This window comes from Artemia sp. Qi Xiang Cuo, chromosome 19 (assembly GCF_049724085.1).
Source record: "Artemia sp. Qi Xiang Cuo chromosome 19, ASM4972408v1, whole genome shotgun sequence".
NCBI classification, from domain to species: domain Eukaryota; kingdom Metazoa; phylum Arthropoda; class Branchiopoda; order Anostraca; family Artemiidae; genus Artemia; species Artemia sp. Qi Xiang Cuo.
The window spans coordinates 9,200,581-9,217,478 of record NC_142812.1 but is presented as its reverse complement, the minus strand read 5'-3'; the positions used below and the strand labels follow the sequence as shown (position 1 = coordinate 9,217,478).

Here is a 16,898-nt window from a genome sequence, read left to right as displayed (position 1 = left end):
TTGATATTATCATTTGTTTTAAGAGCAGACCATTTATTTAGGCACAGAAGACTGTAATATAATGCCACAGATAACTGGAAAAGATCAAGGTTTATTCCACCGAGAGTCACATTCCACCAAAGTAGACCCAGGTGTCTAGTAGAGTGCCGATCCTGGTTTAATCTTTATTGAAAGAAATTAATCAGACCATATATATATATATATATATATATATATATATATATATATATATATATATATATATATATATGATTTAGTATGTCACAAAAGAGTGAGTGCAAGGACACTGCTTGACAGTCTCGAGAGCAAGGTTGCCATCACAGTCAGTTCTTAAAGTGCTATAATTGCCCAAATTTGCGTGCTACACAGAGATTGTCGGTGCTACAGTCAAAACTTGAGTATAATAATACTAACATAGCAATTTCGTGCTACAGGTGGCAACCCTGATCAACAGACGTACGAGGGTAGACTACTCAGGTTCAATGCGCCTCGTAAAAATGATTAAGAGTGCGTTGTCGTCATCGAGAGGCTCTACCGTTTCTCCGTTCAAGTTGGTGGGAATATAGAAGGCAATAATAAGCAAACAAAGTACGGCTTATCTGGATAGACTAAGGGCGAGTTCCATGTCTCGCCCTTGAGCAAGATTTATGGTGCTAGCAACAGCCCTAGATGTCTTTGTATCTTCTCTGTAATCAGTAATCATATATATGTTGCAGCTCATGGTGTTAAATGAGAGCACTACCTTAAGATACTTATCGTACTTATGATTATTCATTCGGGGGAAAGGATGAAAATAATTTTTCAGGCCCTCGGAAAAGAGTATACACATCGTTTTTATAAGTGCTTTTTTGGTTAATTCTCAAGAGTTTGTATCGGCGGCAGAGGCTCCCCAATTTCCCTGCCACAAGGAAATTGTGACAGTATGATTTCCTTGTCGCAGGAAAGCTGAAGCCTTACTGTTGCTAAATTTTCTGACCCTGATTACACCCCCAACATAGATAAGACGCTGCTGTGCTAAGCTAGTTGGACTGCTGTCATACTCGTTCTGACTATTCATCCTTTCCTCAAACCCATAAAACTACCTGTATTATCCCTGTCCTGTATTATCACCTTGTAAAAATGGATAAGAGAGCGTTGCCATCGTCAAATCGTCGACGGTGGACATCGTCAGGGATCTCAAGTTGGTGACAACGTGTCTCAAGATCCACAAACAGAAGTCGAGGCATTTGGTGAATCTTTTGCTCAATCCTCAAAAATTGATATCGACGGCAAAGACGTTCCTAACTTTCATTGTCACAAGAATAATATCCTCAACTGACTAATTTATTCAAAATCTACCTTATTCTTGTAGCCTTAAAGTGACTAAACCATCTTGCACTGACAACATCCCAAACAGATATGACGTTACTCTGCTGAGCTAGCCGGACCGTTATCATCCTTGCTTTGATTATTGATCCTTTCTTCAAACGCAGAAAACTACCTGTATTGTCCTGTTCGTTAGAGCAACAAGATCAAAATGGATACATTTTTTGGCCCATGGACCCATCTTAGATCCAATCATGGCTGAAAACCACAATTTCTCAAGATTTTTCTTTTGACTGTTTGAAAATTATGAAGTTTTTAAGGCAGTACTGTGTTGTTGTCAAATGTTGTGACGTTGAAGACGTTGCAAATCTAGTTAGTTATATTTGTCTGTTAACATTAAACATTAAGAACCTGTGGATTCCGAACGATAACTAAAACTTAAGGGGAGCTACACCTTATTAAGGCTTTCGGTGCCGTATTTTTTTAAGCGTACTTTTGCGATTTTTATTCACGTTTCTTCTTTTAATTTTGTGTCCACTGCTACCAATAACTGCACATGAGTGTATTTTTCATGGAAAATTGAATTCCAAATTTTTTTTTTTTAAATTTATGTAATTGAAAAAACTTAATCAATTCAAACAAGCAGCTTTTATTTTCACTGTCTTTGGTCATTCAAAACCAGATGGCTATGCAATAAACGTAGCCCTTTTCGGCCTGTTATTGTGTTGAATCACAGCCAGATTTCATTTTCACTGTCTTTGGTACTTGAAAACCAGATGACTGTGAAATAAACGCAGCTCTTTTCGGCCTGTGATTGTTATGAACTGACTTGGGAAAGTTTCCAAGAGCGTTTCCAAGGCCAAAATTCACAGCGATCTTGAATACCAAGGAGTCGAAAAAAAAGATCACCCAAAAGCGGTGTGTCCACACAACTGAAGCAACAAGACAAGAATTTGGGAATTCTAGAAGAATGAGGAAACTTACGAATAGGTAGGTACACAGGGTGATGAGGTGGTGGTCTTCCACCCTACCATGTGTCTCATGGTTTTACAAAATTTACCACTATTTCCTCTATTTCTAATATAATTTGAGTTATTCCGGTGTTAGCGTCTGATTGGAACAAATATTTATTTTTAATCATAAACTCAATATTAAGTAACACATTTACAGTCGTGTTAAGTCGTATTTGTGCTCTTTCTGTCAGGTCCTCCTATTTCTTTTTACAATTATCTTTGCTCAGTGTTGTATTTTTTTTGTTAATTTCAACTAACTTGTTTAATCTTTCCCTATAGGGACGTTAAACCCGATAATATGCTCCTCGATGCCAGTGGCCATTTAAAACTAGCTGATTTTGGTACATGTATGAAAGTTGAATCTGATGGCCTTATCAGGTCCGATGTCGCAGTTGGAACACCTGACTATATCTCCCCAGAAGTGCTGAAATCTCAGAGTGGGGAGGGTGTCTATGGAAAAGAGTGTGACTACTGGTCAGTGGGCGTGTTTTTATATGAAATGCTGGTTGGTGATACCCCTTTCTATGCTGAAAGTTTAGTTGGGACTTATGGGAAGATTATGGATCATAAAAATTCCCTGCGCTTTCCGGATGACGTGGATGACATTAGTGAAAAAGCCAAGGATCTAATCAAAAAGTTTTTATCAGATAGGTAAGTTTTTTAGTAGGTTCTCTAGAATTTTTTGTGGAGGGAGTGAGGGGGGGGGGCTTTTGAAGCTCCAGTTAGCGTATTTTTAGGCCACAAATTTTGTTGGGACTTATTGGAAGGGTAATGTTCGGTAGATGGGTAATGGGTAAAAGCGTAGGACTAAGATTAGGACTTCCGGCAAGATTATGGATCATAAGAATTCACTACGATTTCCGTATGACGTAGACGACATTAGTTACAAAGCCAATAATCTAATCATAAAGCTTTCATCAGATAGGTAAGTCCTTTTTAGGAGGGACAAGAGGGGGCTTTCTAAGCTCCAATCAGGGTATTTCTTGGCCACAAATTTAGTTTGGACTTGAGAAGGGTAAAATTCGATAGAAGCGTAAAGGTACTAGGACTAAAGGGTATAGTTTAGTTAGAACTCCCGGGAAGATTAATGATGATAAAAATTCACTATGATTTCTGTAAGGTGTAAACGACATGAGTGACGAAGCTAATCAAAAGCTTTTATCAGATAGGTAGACTCTTAACCAAGTTCTATGGACAATTGTTCTGGGAATAAAGGGTATTTTTTTTGAAGCTCTAACCAGTATATTTTTAGGCCCCAAGTTCCTACGATAGGTGGACTTGAGGTGAATCTGGATAGAACAGGGGTAAGGCATTCCCCTATAGTCCCCTGAATTATAGTGGTAAAAACCTACGGAAGTTGAGGTAAGTATTTCATCTCTAACGGGTAAGTTCTTTAGAATCACTTCTGATAAAAACAAAAGAATTTGCCCTGTTTCAGAAACTTTTGATTGAATTAAAATAAACTGAGACTTAATTGTTTAAGAACTTGAATTAAACTTATAATTCGCAGTAGGCAAAGCTCATATAATCAGAACAATCTCAGTTGCCCAATTACCTTCAAAGTCTCGTGGACATGGCAAGTTATAAGCCATCGAAATTCTTTCCTGGTCTCGAGTTACCATCAAATTCCTGTTAGAACTCATAGACAATTTAATTCACTATTACTCTATGACTATTTGTCCTAGTCTTGTCCTAGGATGAATGGAAGGTAGGCTATCTATCAAATAAGTGAAATGACATCATTTTTATACAATTCTGAAAAAGACTTGCCTCTCACTCAGACTATCGGTCTTGACTTTTTCTCCAATTAGTCATGGCTCTAACTATAATCAACGAACTATATATATATATATATATATATATATATATATATATATATATATATATATATATATATATATATATATATATATATATATATATATACATACATATATATATATATATATAGATTATAGTTCGTTGATTTTAATTCAAAAAAAAAAAAAATTGTCAGTGATCCTGGGAGCTTTAATTCCTATTAGGTCCCACACCTCCCAGTTCGGCAACCCTTTCAACTAGCAGGGTATTAGCATTCTATCTGCCTTTGTTCCTAAAATCATTGAACCTACAAATAGCATTGAACTCTGATGTCTCCTTTATTGATACCTCTTGACGCAGAGTCAATTTGTTCATTCACCCCTCCTCAAGCTCTTCAATACTCCTCCCCGCGCTCTTAGAACATATCGGTTTAATGTTGATATGATGAATGATGAGCTGAAAATGAAATGTTTCTCTCTCTTGTTGCTTTTCTTGAGTGAAGTGAACGAAACACATTCGTCCCCGAATGGAGTGGGAACAGGTCATGAGTAAGGATTTAAAGGAAATCGGAAGCTCATCATAGGGGACAAAGAGTGAATCTTTCTTAAACCACATTGGCCTGCCATAACAGAAAGAAAGAAAACGACTTTTCTTCGGCATTTTCCTTAATTATATTATTTTGTTCGCGCTGAAGAAGAGAGGCGGTTGTCCTTTCGCTTTGTGTGTTTCTTCAGTTATTTCGTTTGGCCTTTAAAAACCCCATTTTTGACCGTTTTCTTTCTTTCAGCGAATCTTTGAATTGATTGGGGGGTAGAAAAAGTCTGTGCAGCTATGTTGGCCTCAAGCGGTCTGGTACTGGAGTGACTTGTTAGTAGTAGTAGTGTATAACTACTACTATATATAAGTAGTATATATATAGTAGTATGTATGTGTGTGTGTGTGTGTGTGTGTATATATATATATATATATATATATATATATATATATATATATATATATATATATATATATATATATATATATATATATATATATATATATATATATATATATATATATATATATATATATATATATATATATATATATATATATATATATATATATATATATATATATATATATATATATATATATATATTATTATTATATATATATATATATATATATATATATATATGTGTGTGTGTGTGTGTGTGTGTGTGTGTGTGTGTGTGTGTGTGTGTGTGTGTGTGTGTGTGTGTGTGTGTGTGTGTGTATATATATATATATATATATATATATATATATATATATATATATATATATATATATATATATATATATATATATATATATATATATATATATATATATATATATAGTTCAGGTGATAATATTCCTGGGAAGAGAGGGACTGATTCTTTATATAGCATATATATACATAGTATAGTTATCACTAATGTAATAGATGAAAAGAACGATCAAATAATAGCCAATAATAATGGAGGATTCTCTTCTCTATAACTAACATCATTAGTATCACTTCCAGGGGAAAAAACACCTCAAATACACCCCTTACATAAATATCAGAGTGATATCCCAACCTGTACTCGAAGGGATAAACCAGTGAGCTAGGACTAGTGTGGATTCACATGATGTGTACATACATATCCACTTGCAAGGATAGGGGGGGGGGTTAAGGTGAAATCCCACCTAGGCAGGTTGAAAGGACCCCCACCGTCTAGAAAAGATTGAATAATATGGCCCAAAAGGGTATGGTTTTTATGCTTTTGACACACCTTCCTGGACAAATTTTATAACGTCTCATATCTCCTCAGTGGGATCTTTGTGCATCTCTGTGCAGTTATACAGTATAGTTGCACAGAGCCTTGAGTTTTTCGGAGGTATAAACCAAATTTTCCTTGAGATATAGACCAAGAAAATTGCGTTTTGGGGTAAACGATTTTTATTAGCTTAGAATAATTCCTATCGTTACAGTTTTGTATTTACTTACTGGTATCAGAATAACTAGTTCCGCAATTAGCCTATCGGTACTTAATTGTGTCAAAGGAGCAAAGATATATCAATAAACTGCTCCGGCAATAGCATTTTAATCAAACTGAGACTTGCTAGATGGCAGCAGTGAGTATCCGTGTTGTACCGTTTTCAGTCTTGATTGAGAGTTCTTTGTGTAACCTTATTTTTGGATATTAACCTTTTAATAACTAATGTTTCAACCTGTGTGATTTCCCTAGAGACATTTATAATAGGATTATTATAAATTAGATATAATTGGGATATATAAATCCCAATTATTGGGATTATATGTCCATAATTATATATCCATTATTGGGATATATAATGGGATATATTATTATAAATTGAGATATAATTATTATAAAGGATATAATTGAGACCTTTCAGAAATGCGAGTCTGATGATTTTATTTTGCCTACTTACGTGATTATTTTGCCTACCGAGGTTCCTGTCATTCCAGCCGTTGCATATTCAAGCCTCGCATCAAGGCTTTTAAAAATTGACTCCAAACTCAAGCAAATCCGTGAGAAAATTGTCTCTTATGATCTGAATTTCCCTCCTCTTAGTGACCCCAGGCCCCAGCCAATCGCTGATAATCAGGCCGTTATTGTCATTTCAAAAGTTCCATCTCACCTTATTAATCCTGCAAAACGCCGTGAAGTGTTTGACCTTCTACCTGGTCATGAATGTATTCATAGCATAAGGCCCTCCGGCGATAAATTTGTGGTGCGGATTGATCAGACTGTTGCTAAGGACTTTTGCGAGTCTGTTCCCTCTATAATGAGCGACTGTGACGTCAAAGTAAATGAAACAAAATATATAGGTATTGTGAAAGGTCTATCAAACGTCCTTAACATGGGCATGCTAATTTGCTTTATCAATATTAATAATGCAAAACGGATTTGCAATTCTTTTGGTGCTGAAGTGTTTTTTGAAAATGCAATTGCCCTAGCTAATGCTCAGAAGTTTGGTGTGACAGTTGGTTATGAGATTTTCCGTGTTCATGAGTTCCAGCGTCCACCGAGGTGCTGCTATAATTGCCAATCGCCTAATCACCTAAAGGCGTTTGGTATTAACCCTTAAAGTTGCTCCCACCGTGCAAAAGAGCTTGAATCATTATGTGATTCCCCGTGCTAGGCTATCCCTAAATTTGCCAATTGCCACGGCAATTATGTTTCATTTTCTCTAAAACGCCGAATCCTTCGTAATGCAGTAGCTAAACGTTCTAGTCAGCTAAGAAAATGACTATTAAAATCGAATTTTCTATATACTCATTCAATATTAACGGAACGAAGGATAAGGATTATTCTTTAAACCGGAAACTTTCTAATTTCAATATTTTGTTTCTACAAGAACATCTCTTGCCCTTGGTGACTTTGAACTCCCTTCGAAGGAGTAAAGAACACTTGGTTTTCGCTAGAAATGCCCGAAAATCTCCCGGGAGACCTTCAGGCGGGCTGGCATGCCCATTAAAATATAAATTAGTCCCGCTATCCCCTGTGCGGTACCGTGAATCTGATTATTTCATTGCAATCCCTTTTGCTAATCTAGTTATTATTACGGTATATCTCCCTTGCGACCAAAGATCCTTTTCATTTCTAACAAAGTATACCAAGGTATGTGCAACACCAAAGACCCTTCTTGTTAGTGTTGAGAGTAATGGATTAGATTGGATCCTGTTAGGCGATAATAGCGGTTAATAGTTAAGCATAATAGCGGTTCATTGTCTGATATTGATCACTGTGTTGTTTCTTCTGGTGTTTCCATTAGTGATATTCACATTGGCCAGAATGAACGTGATTATGACCATCTGCCCCTTTCAGCCACTGTCACCATCAATACGACTCGGGCTGAACAGACCTTATGTACTAATTACAAACAGTGGATAACCAAGAGAGACTGGAATAAAGCGGACTGGCCTCTATATCTATCAACCCTTGCTCTTCTTTTATCTACGATTAAAGTTCCATTTAATTTACTGTGTACTAGAGTTATATACCAACCAGCTCGAGTTCAGCTCAATATATATTACAGTCAAATTGTTTCCTACATGAAAAAAACTGAAGAAGTGTCTGTCCCGCTTTGTCGTTTTAAGCTTAAGAATAGAGGTTCAATATAGAAATCTGACTATGATTTAAAAATTGTGAAAAATCATGCAAAATTGTGGCTTAGAATTTGGGTAGCATGTGACCGCCCTTTAAGGGGTCACCTTTTTGACATTAAACAGAAAACGAAGTTGGAGTTTAAACGTTATCTCCGTAAAGTAAGGTACTATGGTGTGGAATTTCCGAAGACCTCTAGTCAGTGGAAACAAGTGATTAATGTTGCGAAATTAGATTAAACTCCTAATGCCGATCGGATCCCTAATGCCTCTTGGATTAATCATTATAATAAGATTTTTAATATTATGAATTATGCGGTTCACTCTCAGTTTGTTAGCCTCTGTTCTTATGTATTATCTGCGAAAATTTACCAAGGCCATGTGCCTCCCGTTTCTGCTGACCGTGTGATTCGTTGTGTTAAGAATTTAAAATCTAAATCCTGTGATATTGATGATATTAGTGTTTTTCACCTTCATATTGATTCGAAAGAATTGATTTATCATTAGCAGTTATTATTTAAAATTTGTCTATGTACGTCTTTGGTGCCTGATTCTTTCTTGTGTGGGAGTGTCACTTTGATTCTTAAACGTGGGTAAGATCCGACTAATTGCGCATCATATAGACCTATTACGGTAGTCTGTTTGCTGAGCAGAGTTTTTGAATATGTCCTGCTTCCTGAAATTGTTCCAAAAGTTGATTATGTGTCCAATCAATTTGAGTTTAAACCAGATATAGGATGCCAGCATGCACATCGAATTCCTACTTCTTTTTTAATTCAAGCACAAAAAGATGGATCTGACGTTCATTTATATGCGTTATATATTTCAAAAGCTTTTGACTCGGTTTGTCACAGTCAACTATGATATTCTCTTACTCAGCTTGGAGTGATTTCATCTGTTATATGCGCCCTACGTTTTTGGTATGCAAATTCATATGTTCGACTTCGGTCAGGAGAGATCTTTTTTGGTAATATTCCTATTCGGTGTGGACTTAGGCAGGGGGGTTCCGTCACCATACCTTTTTAATGCTTGTTTATACCCTGTGCTTTCTCGTATTTTTCCGTCGTGTTTTACGGGTCTAACTAATTTATCTTATATTGCTTATGCAGATGATTTATTACTTATCAGCCGTTCAAAATTCACCCTAGCTAAGTCTACCCAGTTTGTTTCCAAGATTTTGGAAAAAATTGGTCTCGTGCTTAATGCTGAAAAATACGAGTATTTAGTTTTCAATGCTAAAAACCCAAGTAGTGATTTGAGTTGTAGTTCTTTTTCAGTTAAGCTGGCTCCTGCGTTGCGTTGGCTCGGGATTAGTATCTGCTCTTCTATTCCAGCTATCCGTGCTACTGCACTTGCAGATATCAAGTTAAGCTTAAAGCAGGTTATGCTAAAATTGTCCCAAATCGCGGCCGACATTCTCGTAAGGTATTGGCTAAACTCTATTCTACATATTGCGACCATTCCATTCTTTTTCTATCAGGTTTGCGCCCATTTTTTAATGCTAGTGATATGCAGGATATTAGAATTTTGTATTTCCGTTATTGTAAATATCTTTTGTATTTGCCTCGATGGTATAGAAACCGTAAGTTTATTGGAATGTTTAATGCAACTGAAATGTTAGTGGGCCAAAAATAAATTATTATTATTATTATTTTATTTACTTGCTATTGGCATTTCTGCTGCTTAATATAAATTCCCTTGGGATTTAGTTATTTAATAACTACTGATACTTGGACTAAAGGGCGGGGCACACGTAGCTGATTTCGGAAACTGATTTCCAAATCAGCGCCAATTTTAAAAGAAATCGGCGTCGATTTGAGCTTGAAAAATTTTCTAGTTTTCGGCGCCGATTTACAAAATCAGCGCTGATTTTCGTCATGATCATCACAAAAAAATAGGGATGCAAATAAATAGTCAGCCTGAGGTATCTGTGATGAAAGACCCCACTACTGAGCTGAGAACTAAGGTCAATCAAGCAACTATTAATAAACTCCAGTTGACTATTTGTGTCCATGATTTTTTGTTTTAAAAATTTTGCGCAATAAATTTTTCTTTCAACGATTTTTTCTTACCGCTATCGTTTGTCCACTGATGCTGAAATCACTTCACGAAATCAGCTACGTGTGCCTAGCCCTTAAGAGATTAATTAACTTAGAGGATTGAACTCGACTGAACTATTTGTGTACAGAACCGACATCTATTATGGATCCAGAACATTGCGGCATCTGCTCAAAAAGAATAACTAGCAAAATAGGGGGCGTGTAGTATATCAAATGTAATAAATGGTCTCATTTTAGCTGTGGAAAAACTAAGTACTCGAATGATTTGAAGAAGACCTTTGTGTGTGTGTAATTTGTGCGCAAAAAGATTCTCCAAAAAACTGTATCCTGACTAAATTGAAGTCGAAAAATAACAGTCCAAAACAGCCAAATAACAACGAGAAGAACCATGATCAATTTAAAACGAATACTATTTTCTCGAGTGAAAACGTGTTGATGAAATCATCAGCAGCTCCTGGGGTAGCCGACACTTATGGCTGCTGTAGAAAATTTAACGTTGGAAAGAAATGACTGCTCAGTTCTGACCTAAGCTGTCTCATATGTGACGAAACGACAAAAGACAGTCCCTCGTTTGATTGTTATCAATGCTTACACCGCATGCATGCGGCATGCGTTGCAATTGATGCATACATAGTTCTTGCTCTGCAAAAGCAAGAACTATCTTGTTCTTTTTACCTGTAAAAATTGCTTAAACCAGGGTAATAAAACCGGATCAAAATATCCCAGTACTGATGTATCTCTTCAATGCAGTATCTTTGTTATCAGTCGAGCCAATCAGACTGAACTAGAATATCCTCAGTCCCTTCATACAGATCGATTGACTCATACAACTTATCATACCCCCGAGCGACGTATTTGCATAATTCACCTAAGTGAAGGCTGCAGAAAGGCGGAGAATTGCACGTTTCTCCATGTTTGCGTGTTTTTGTTTTTTTTTAAGGCAGCTGCCATGCCGAATGTTGTCTTCTGCCACACAAATCTCTATGTAAAAAGTTTGCTCATGGCTATTGTTTCATGAACTGTTGTCCTAATGTGCATCTCACTTTCCGCAGAAGAAGGAAACTAGTTTCCAAGACTAAATTGCGAAGTTCAATAAACGGGGAGTGAAAAAATGCACCTCTGTTGAGGCAGTGCTGCCAAAAATAGCCGTATCCAGTCCCTCTTATGAGCTTGAATCTCATGCCGTCTATCTCAAATCAGCCAATGCGCATCCCTCTTCCATCATACCAGCCCCTCCCCCTCTCTTGAAACCCTGGAGAAATTGGCAAGAACCTACATTAGTCAGCCTTCCGCCAATCCGTCTGGTCCAAACAACCAACGGGGTGGGAATTTTAAAGAAATAAAAGATTCATCCACCCTTCAAACCATGCTTTCCGAGTTTCCCAACTTGGAACTGATTCAGTGTGCTGGCTAGCAAATTCGAGATCGTAGTTTAAAACCCTTAATTCATCCCTATAAATTTTCGAAAATACTAGTGTAAAATGTCCGATCACTTATGAACAAAATGGAAGAGGTCGAACTGTGCTTGTAAAATAAACTTATTGATATTGCGTGTATCTGTGAATCATGGTCCGCGACTGAAGAGTATGTTGCATTTGATGGATATGATAAATATTTCAAACCAAGAATGACATCCGATGACATTACAGTAACACATGATGGTGATGTTGGCATTATTTGTCGATCATCTATAAAAAATAGAGTTCCCAATTTCAGCAATATACCAAGTAAACACGTTTTCGAATTACTGACAATGTACGATCCTTGTATCCTAACGCTCGTATCATTATGTCTTGCGACCTTAATGACTTGGATCCCAAATAGATAAGCAATTCACTGTCACTTAAGCAGATTGTTAATGTGCCAACCAGAGGTAACCGTATGTTAGATCTTATCTTTAGCAACTGTCCGGGATATTACAATACCCCAGTTAAAGTACACCCATTAGGTATGAGCGACCACCTGTGTCTTGCTTGGGTAGTACCTTATCATTTTATACCAAATAGACAACAAAAAAATTGTGTGGTATACAGACCGTACACACTGGCCAAGTAAATCTCAACATGAAATGGCTCAAAAATCGTGACTGGCGGGATATCCTCCCATTGTCTGATGGTGACAAAATGGTACGTTTATTTGTAGGGAACTGTTTGAAAAATTTTCTGAAATCTTCCCACAAAAAAAAACAAAAAACATGTGAAATCTAATGTAAAACCATGGATTACACAAGATATTCGGGGTCTGATAAAATTGAAAAATGGATTGCATTTAACTGGACCTGAGAAAAATTTCAAAAGATTAAAACATACAATTGTGTTCAAAATAAGATGTTCACGTAAGCAGTATGGTTCAAAAATAATAAACAAAATATATCATTCCAACCCAATGAAGTTCCATCATACAGTTCAGAATATTGCCGGTAAAAAAGTGATCAAGGTTGAAACTAGAGATAATGATGGTAAGCCCCTGCTACCTAATGAGACTAATGAATTTTTTGCATCAACTTGTAAAATTCATCAGCGAATAAAACTATTACCACCTAATGACTCAGTTTGATATCCCTATCCTAGGGATTAGTTCAGTTGTTAAGAAGTTGAAGGCACTTGATCTTCGTAAATCTAGTTACCCAAGTGAGATACAGATTTAATTGATTATTGAGTGTGCTAATCTTTAATCTACTCCTTTAATGGCAAGTTTTAACCAATGTTTTATTTATGGTGTTCTCCCTAGTATTTTTAAACAGGCTTATGTTACCCCAATTCCCAAACGCAAAGCCCCCAAGGACATTACTGATATGGGGCCTATTTCGAAAACACCGGTTCTTTCAAAAGTGTTTGAAAGTTTTATTTTTGATTGTTTATTCGAGGACATAAAAGATAAGATAGATTCCCAACAATTTGGATTTAGACTCGGGCATATTACTGTTCAATATTTGGCTGCATTGCTGGATACTATTCTTAAAAATTTAGAAAAAAATGGGGCTTACGTTGATGCATTATTTGTTGATATAATTAAGGCTTTTGATAGTCTCGACCATAATGTAGTAGTGGAATAAACCAGGGTTATGGGTGCCCGTCCATTTACTGTACGTATGCTTGCTAGTTTTCTTTTTAAAAGATCTCAGTGTGTCCAACTCCCTGATCATGAACCATCTAAATTTTTAGATATTTTTTTTTTTGCGGTTCGCCACAAGGGACTAAATTAGCCCCATTTCTTTTCTAATTGTTTTTAATCGTATTTTAGCAACAGTGCGTGAGCGTTTAAATTTGCTGATGATTTAACTGTCTTATCACTGCAACTAAGCCCTCCGACTACTGATCAGTCCTGACTTGACGTCCTGACCTGACTTGACGAGAATTTTTAATGAATTAAAAGCTGAATTCGGAAAGGTAAAATTGACTGTCAGCGAATTTAAGAGCTCTTATATGACTTTTTCCTTCCTAAAGGTCAACAACCACTCTTCTCTTATTTCCCTACTGCCCACAAAGAAAACTGTTAAAATACTTGGAATACTTTTGGACGAAGATTTAAGATGGAACTCGCACGTTGACTATCTGACTAAAAAAGGGGCCTCACTTTTGCATTCATTTTCCAACCTGATGAGATTTAGTATGCCAACTGAGGTTTTAAAATCTGTATACTGCAGCTAAGATAAGATAAGATATTTATTTCAAAAAATGACTATCACAAGCCCCGAAGGGCCGAATTCGCTTTTCGGGGTCATATATGTTAGACTGTCTCTTGAATATGCATGTCCAGCTTGGCATCCGGGCTTGACGAAAGATCAATCAGATAGAATTGAGATGATACAAAAAAAGAGCTGTAAAAATTATACTTGGACATAATTTCTCAACATATGATAATGCACTAAAACAGCTTAACTTGAATTCACTTGATAGTCGTAGACATGAGTTGACATATTGATTTGGACTAAATCGTTTTAATTCCCCGGCTCATCGTGGTCTACTACCGGACCTCGAGAGCCCCCTTACCGAAGGACCAGTCACTAGACTCTGATAAATAAAAAATAATTGTCCACAGTTAATGACTTACCCAGCCAGTAGTAGCGAGAGATATTGTAAATCATTTGTCCCTTATTTTATTCGGTATTTTAATAATATTACCTTGAATAATATTTAATGGGTAAATTTTTACCAAATCATATTATTGAGTTAGGAATAAAGTGAATACACCATTCGATGCCTTTTTTTATGCTGATTACGAATATAATAATCATTTTTGTCGAAAATGATTTTTATCCCCCCCGTAACCTAACCCCCACCCCCATATGTGCAAATATATATCCTGAATTGACATATATAGGGGGGGGGGGTAAATGATTGTTATATTTGTGATAAGCATAAAAAAAGGCACCGATTGGTATATTCACTTTATTTGAAACTCAATAATATGATTTGGTAAAAATCTACCATTTAATGTTTGATGCAGTTTATTTCAGGTATTTGCCTGTGAGTGTTTTTGAATGTACAAACTATTATATATTTAATATTCTGACATTTTTAACATTTTTTATAAGTGGTCACTATTTTAACTGTGAAAACTGATTCTTGATTTATATTAATTTTATATAAATTTTTTTATTGACTCATTTTAATTTATAGACCATGAAGCTGCACTTGCTGCCTTAATTTTTTGTGTTGCTATTTGTTTTTTTTTTGTTTTTTTTATCCTTGTTTTGGGTCTTATTTTGTGTCATGATATGCTCATATTAGCTCCAGCTATTGTAGTGAACAAAATATATTCTATTCTATATCACCTTAAGCTTCTAGTGTTACTCGTAGCCTAGATTTGGGACAAGGTATATATTCAATATTTTGGGGGTTGGGTACTTTGGGTTAGGGGTGGGCTGGAAGTATTGAGTATCCCAGTGCTGTTACTAAACTTGATTCTAATAATCAAGCGCTTTGCCCAAAAAGAAAAGAAATCTGTAGAGAATATTTCCCAGAAGATGAAGCCGTAAATTAAAAACAAACAAATGTTAAGTAAAAACAAACAAAAAGGAAAAATAAAAACGTAAAATAAAAACAAACAAAAGGAAGAGTAAATTAAAAACAAACAAAAAATGTCTGTCTGCTTATGTATGACGAAAGCCCTTTAGTTGCAGTCTTAGTATTTAACATAAATTTATTATTTTGGTTACTTTATCATTATCATTTTATTATTGTTTATTTTATACATTTTATTATTATGCGATGTAAAACATACGGTACTCGAAATATCAGTGTGATTTTCACTCCATAGTTAGTTCTACAACTCTTCTTTGCTACCATCAGATGAATCCCCTATCTCCCTACTTTCGTACCAGAATTGATTGAAAGGGCTTAAGGACAAAGTTTTAATATTTTCTTTTAATTGTTTATTTATTTATTCTTATAGGACAAAGAGGCTCGGAAGAAATGGAGCTGAGGAGGTTAAGCGACATCCTTTCTTTGAAAATGACCAATGGACTTTCAATACAATTAGAGAATGTAAGCCTTTCCCCTCTATAATTAGCTTTAAAAAGTCTTTAATTTTTTTATAGTTTTGATTCTGTTTTAAACATTTCGATTTTTTTTTAATTCTTTTAAGTTAATAAAACTTGGTGGTTTTTTCTAAAACTTTGAGCTTTATAAAATTTTTAGTAAAACTTTATAAAGCACTTTTAATAAAATTTGATTTTATTTTTATTATATTTCAGTATTTTTTATTTCTTTCGGGGAAACATGAAAGGAAATTTAATTTTTGTCATCGATTTGCAAAGAAAACAATTCCATTATATTCAGTTTTATCTTATCGCGTAGAAAATATAGAGACAATGAGAGAGATAAATAAGTAAGAAGTTAGGAAAAACGTTTACAACACTCGCGATATGTGAAAAAATAAACGATTTGTATTCTATTCCATGGACTATGAGATATTTAGGAGGTATTTAGGAGGACTATGAGGTATTTAGGAGATATTTATTTAGGAGGTATTAGAAGGTATTTATTTAGGAGGTATTTAGGAGGACTATGAGGTATTTAGGAGGTATTTAGGAGGACTATGCGGTATTTAGGAGTTATTTAGAAGGCCTATGAGGTATTTAGGAGGACTATGAGGTATTTAGGAGGTATTTAGGAGGACTATGAGGTATTTAGGAGGTATGTATTTAGAAAGTATTAGGAGGACTGTGAGATATTTAGGAGGTATTTATTTAGGAGGTATTTAGGATGTCTATGAGGTATTTAGGAGGATTATGAGGTATTTAGGAGGTATTTAGGAGGACTATAGGGTATTTAGGAGGTATCAGGAGGTATTTATGAGGACTATGAAGTATTTAGGAGGACTATGAGGTATTTAGGAGGTATTTAGGAGGCCTATGAGGTATTTAGGAGGACTATGAGGTATTTAGGAGGACTATGAGGTATTTAGGAGGTATTTATTTAGATGAATTTTACAGGAATTCGAAAAATAAAACTGTAGCTTTTTAGTAATGGTCTAAGTGCACTCAATCCAATTCAACAATTTGATTCCAGCTGACTAACAATAATGCCAATAATAACAATGGCCATAACATATAATCACTATATTGATTATAATGAACCACAGTGACTTTATATA

The 16,898-nt window shown here is 35.5% G+C and overlaps 1 protein-coding gene across 1 annotated transcript in view; it reads left to right on the top strand.

Annotated features, from left to right (window-relative positions):
* Rok (Rho associated coiled-coil containing protein kinase) overlaps positions 1 to 16,898 on the top strand; it is a 94,221-nt gene that overhangs the window by 27,104 nt on the left and 50,219 nt on the right. Inside the window, exons 6-7 of the mRNA XM_089104994.1 lie at positions 2,598 to 2,969; positions 15,696 to 15,787. Coding sequence (XP_088961120.1) covers positions 2,598 to 2,969; positions 15,696 to 15,787 — 464 coding nt within the window. The remainder of the gene's footprint in view (positions 1 to 2,597; positions 2,970 to 15,695; positions 15,788 to 16,898) is intronic.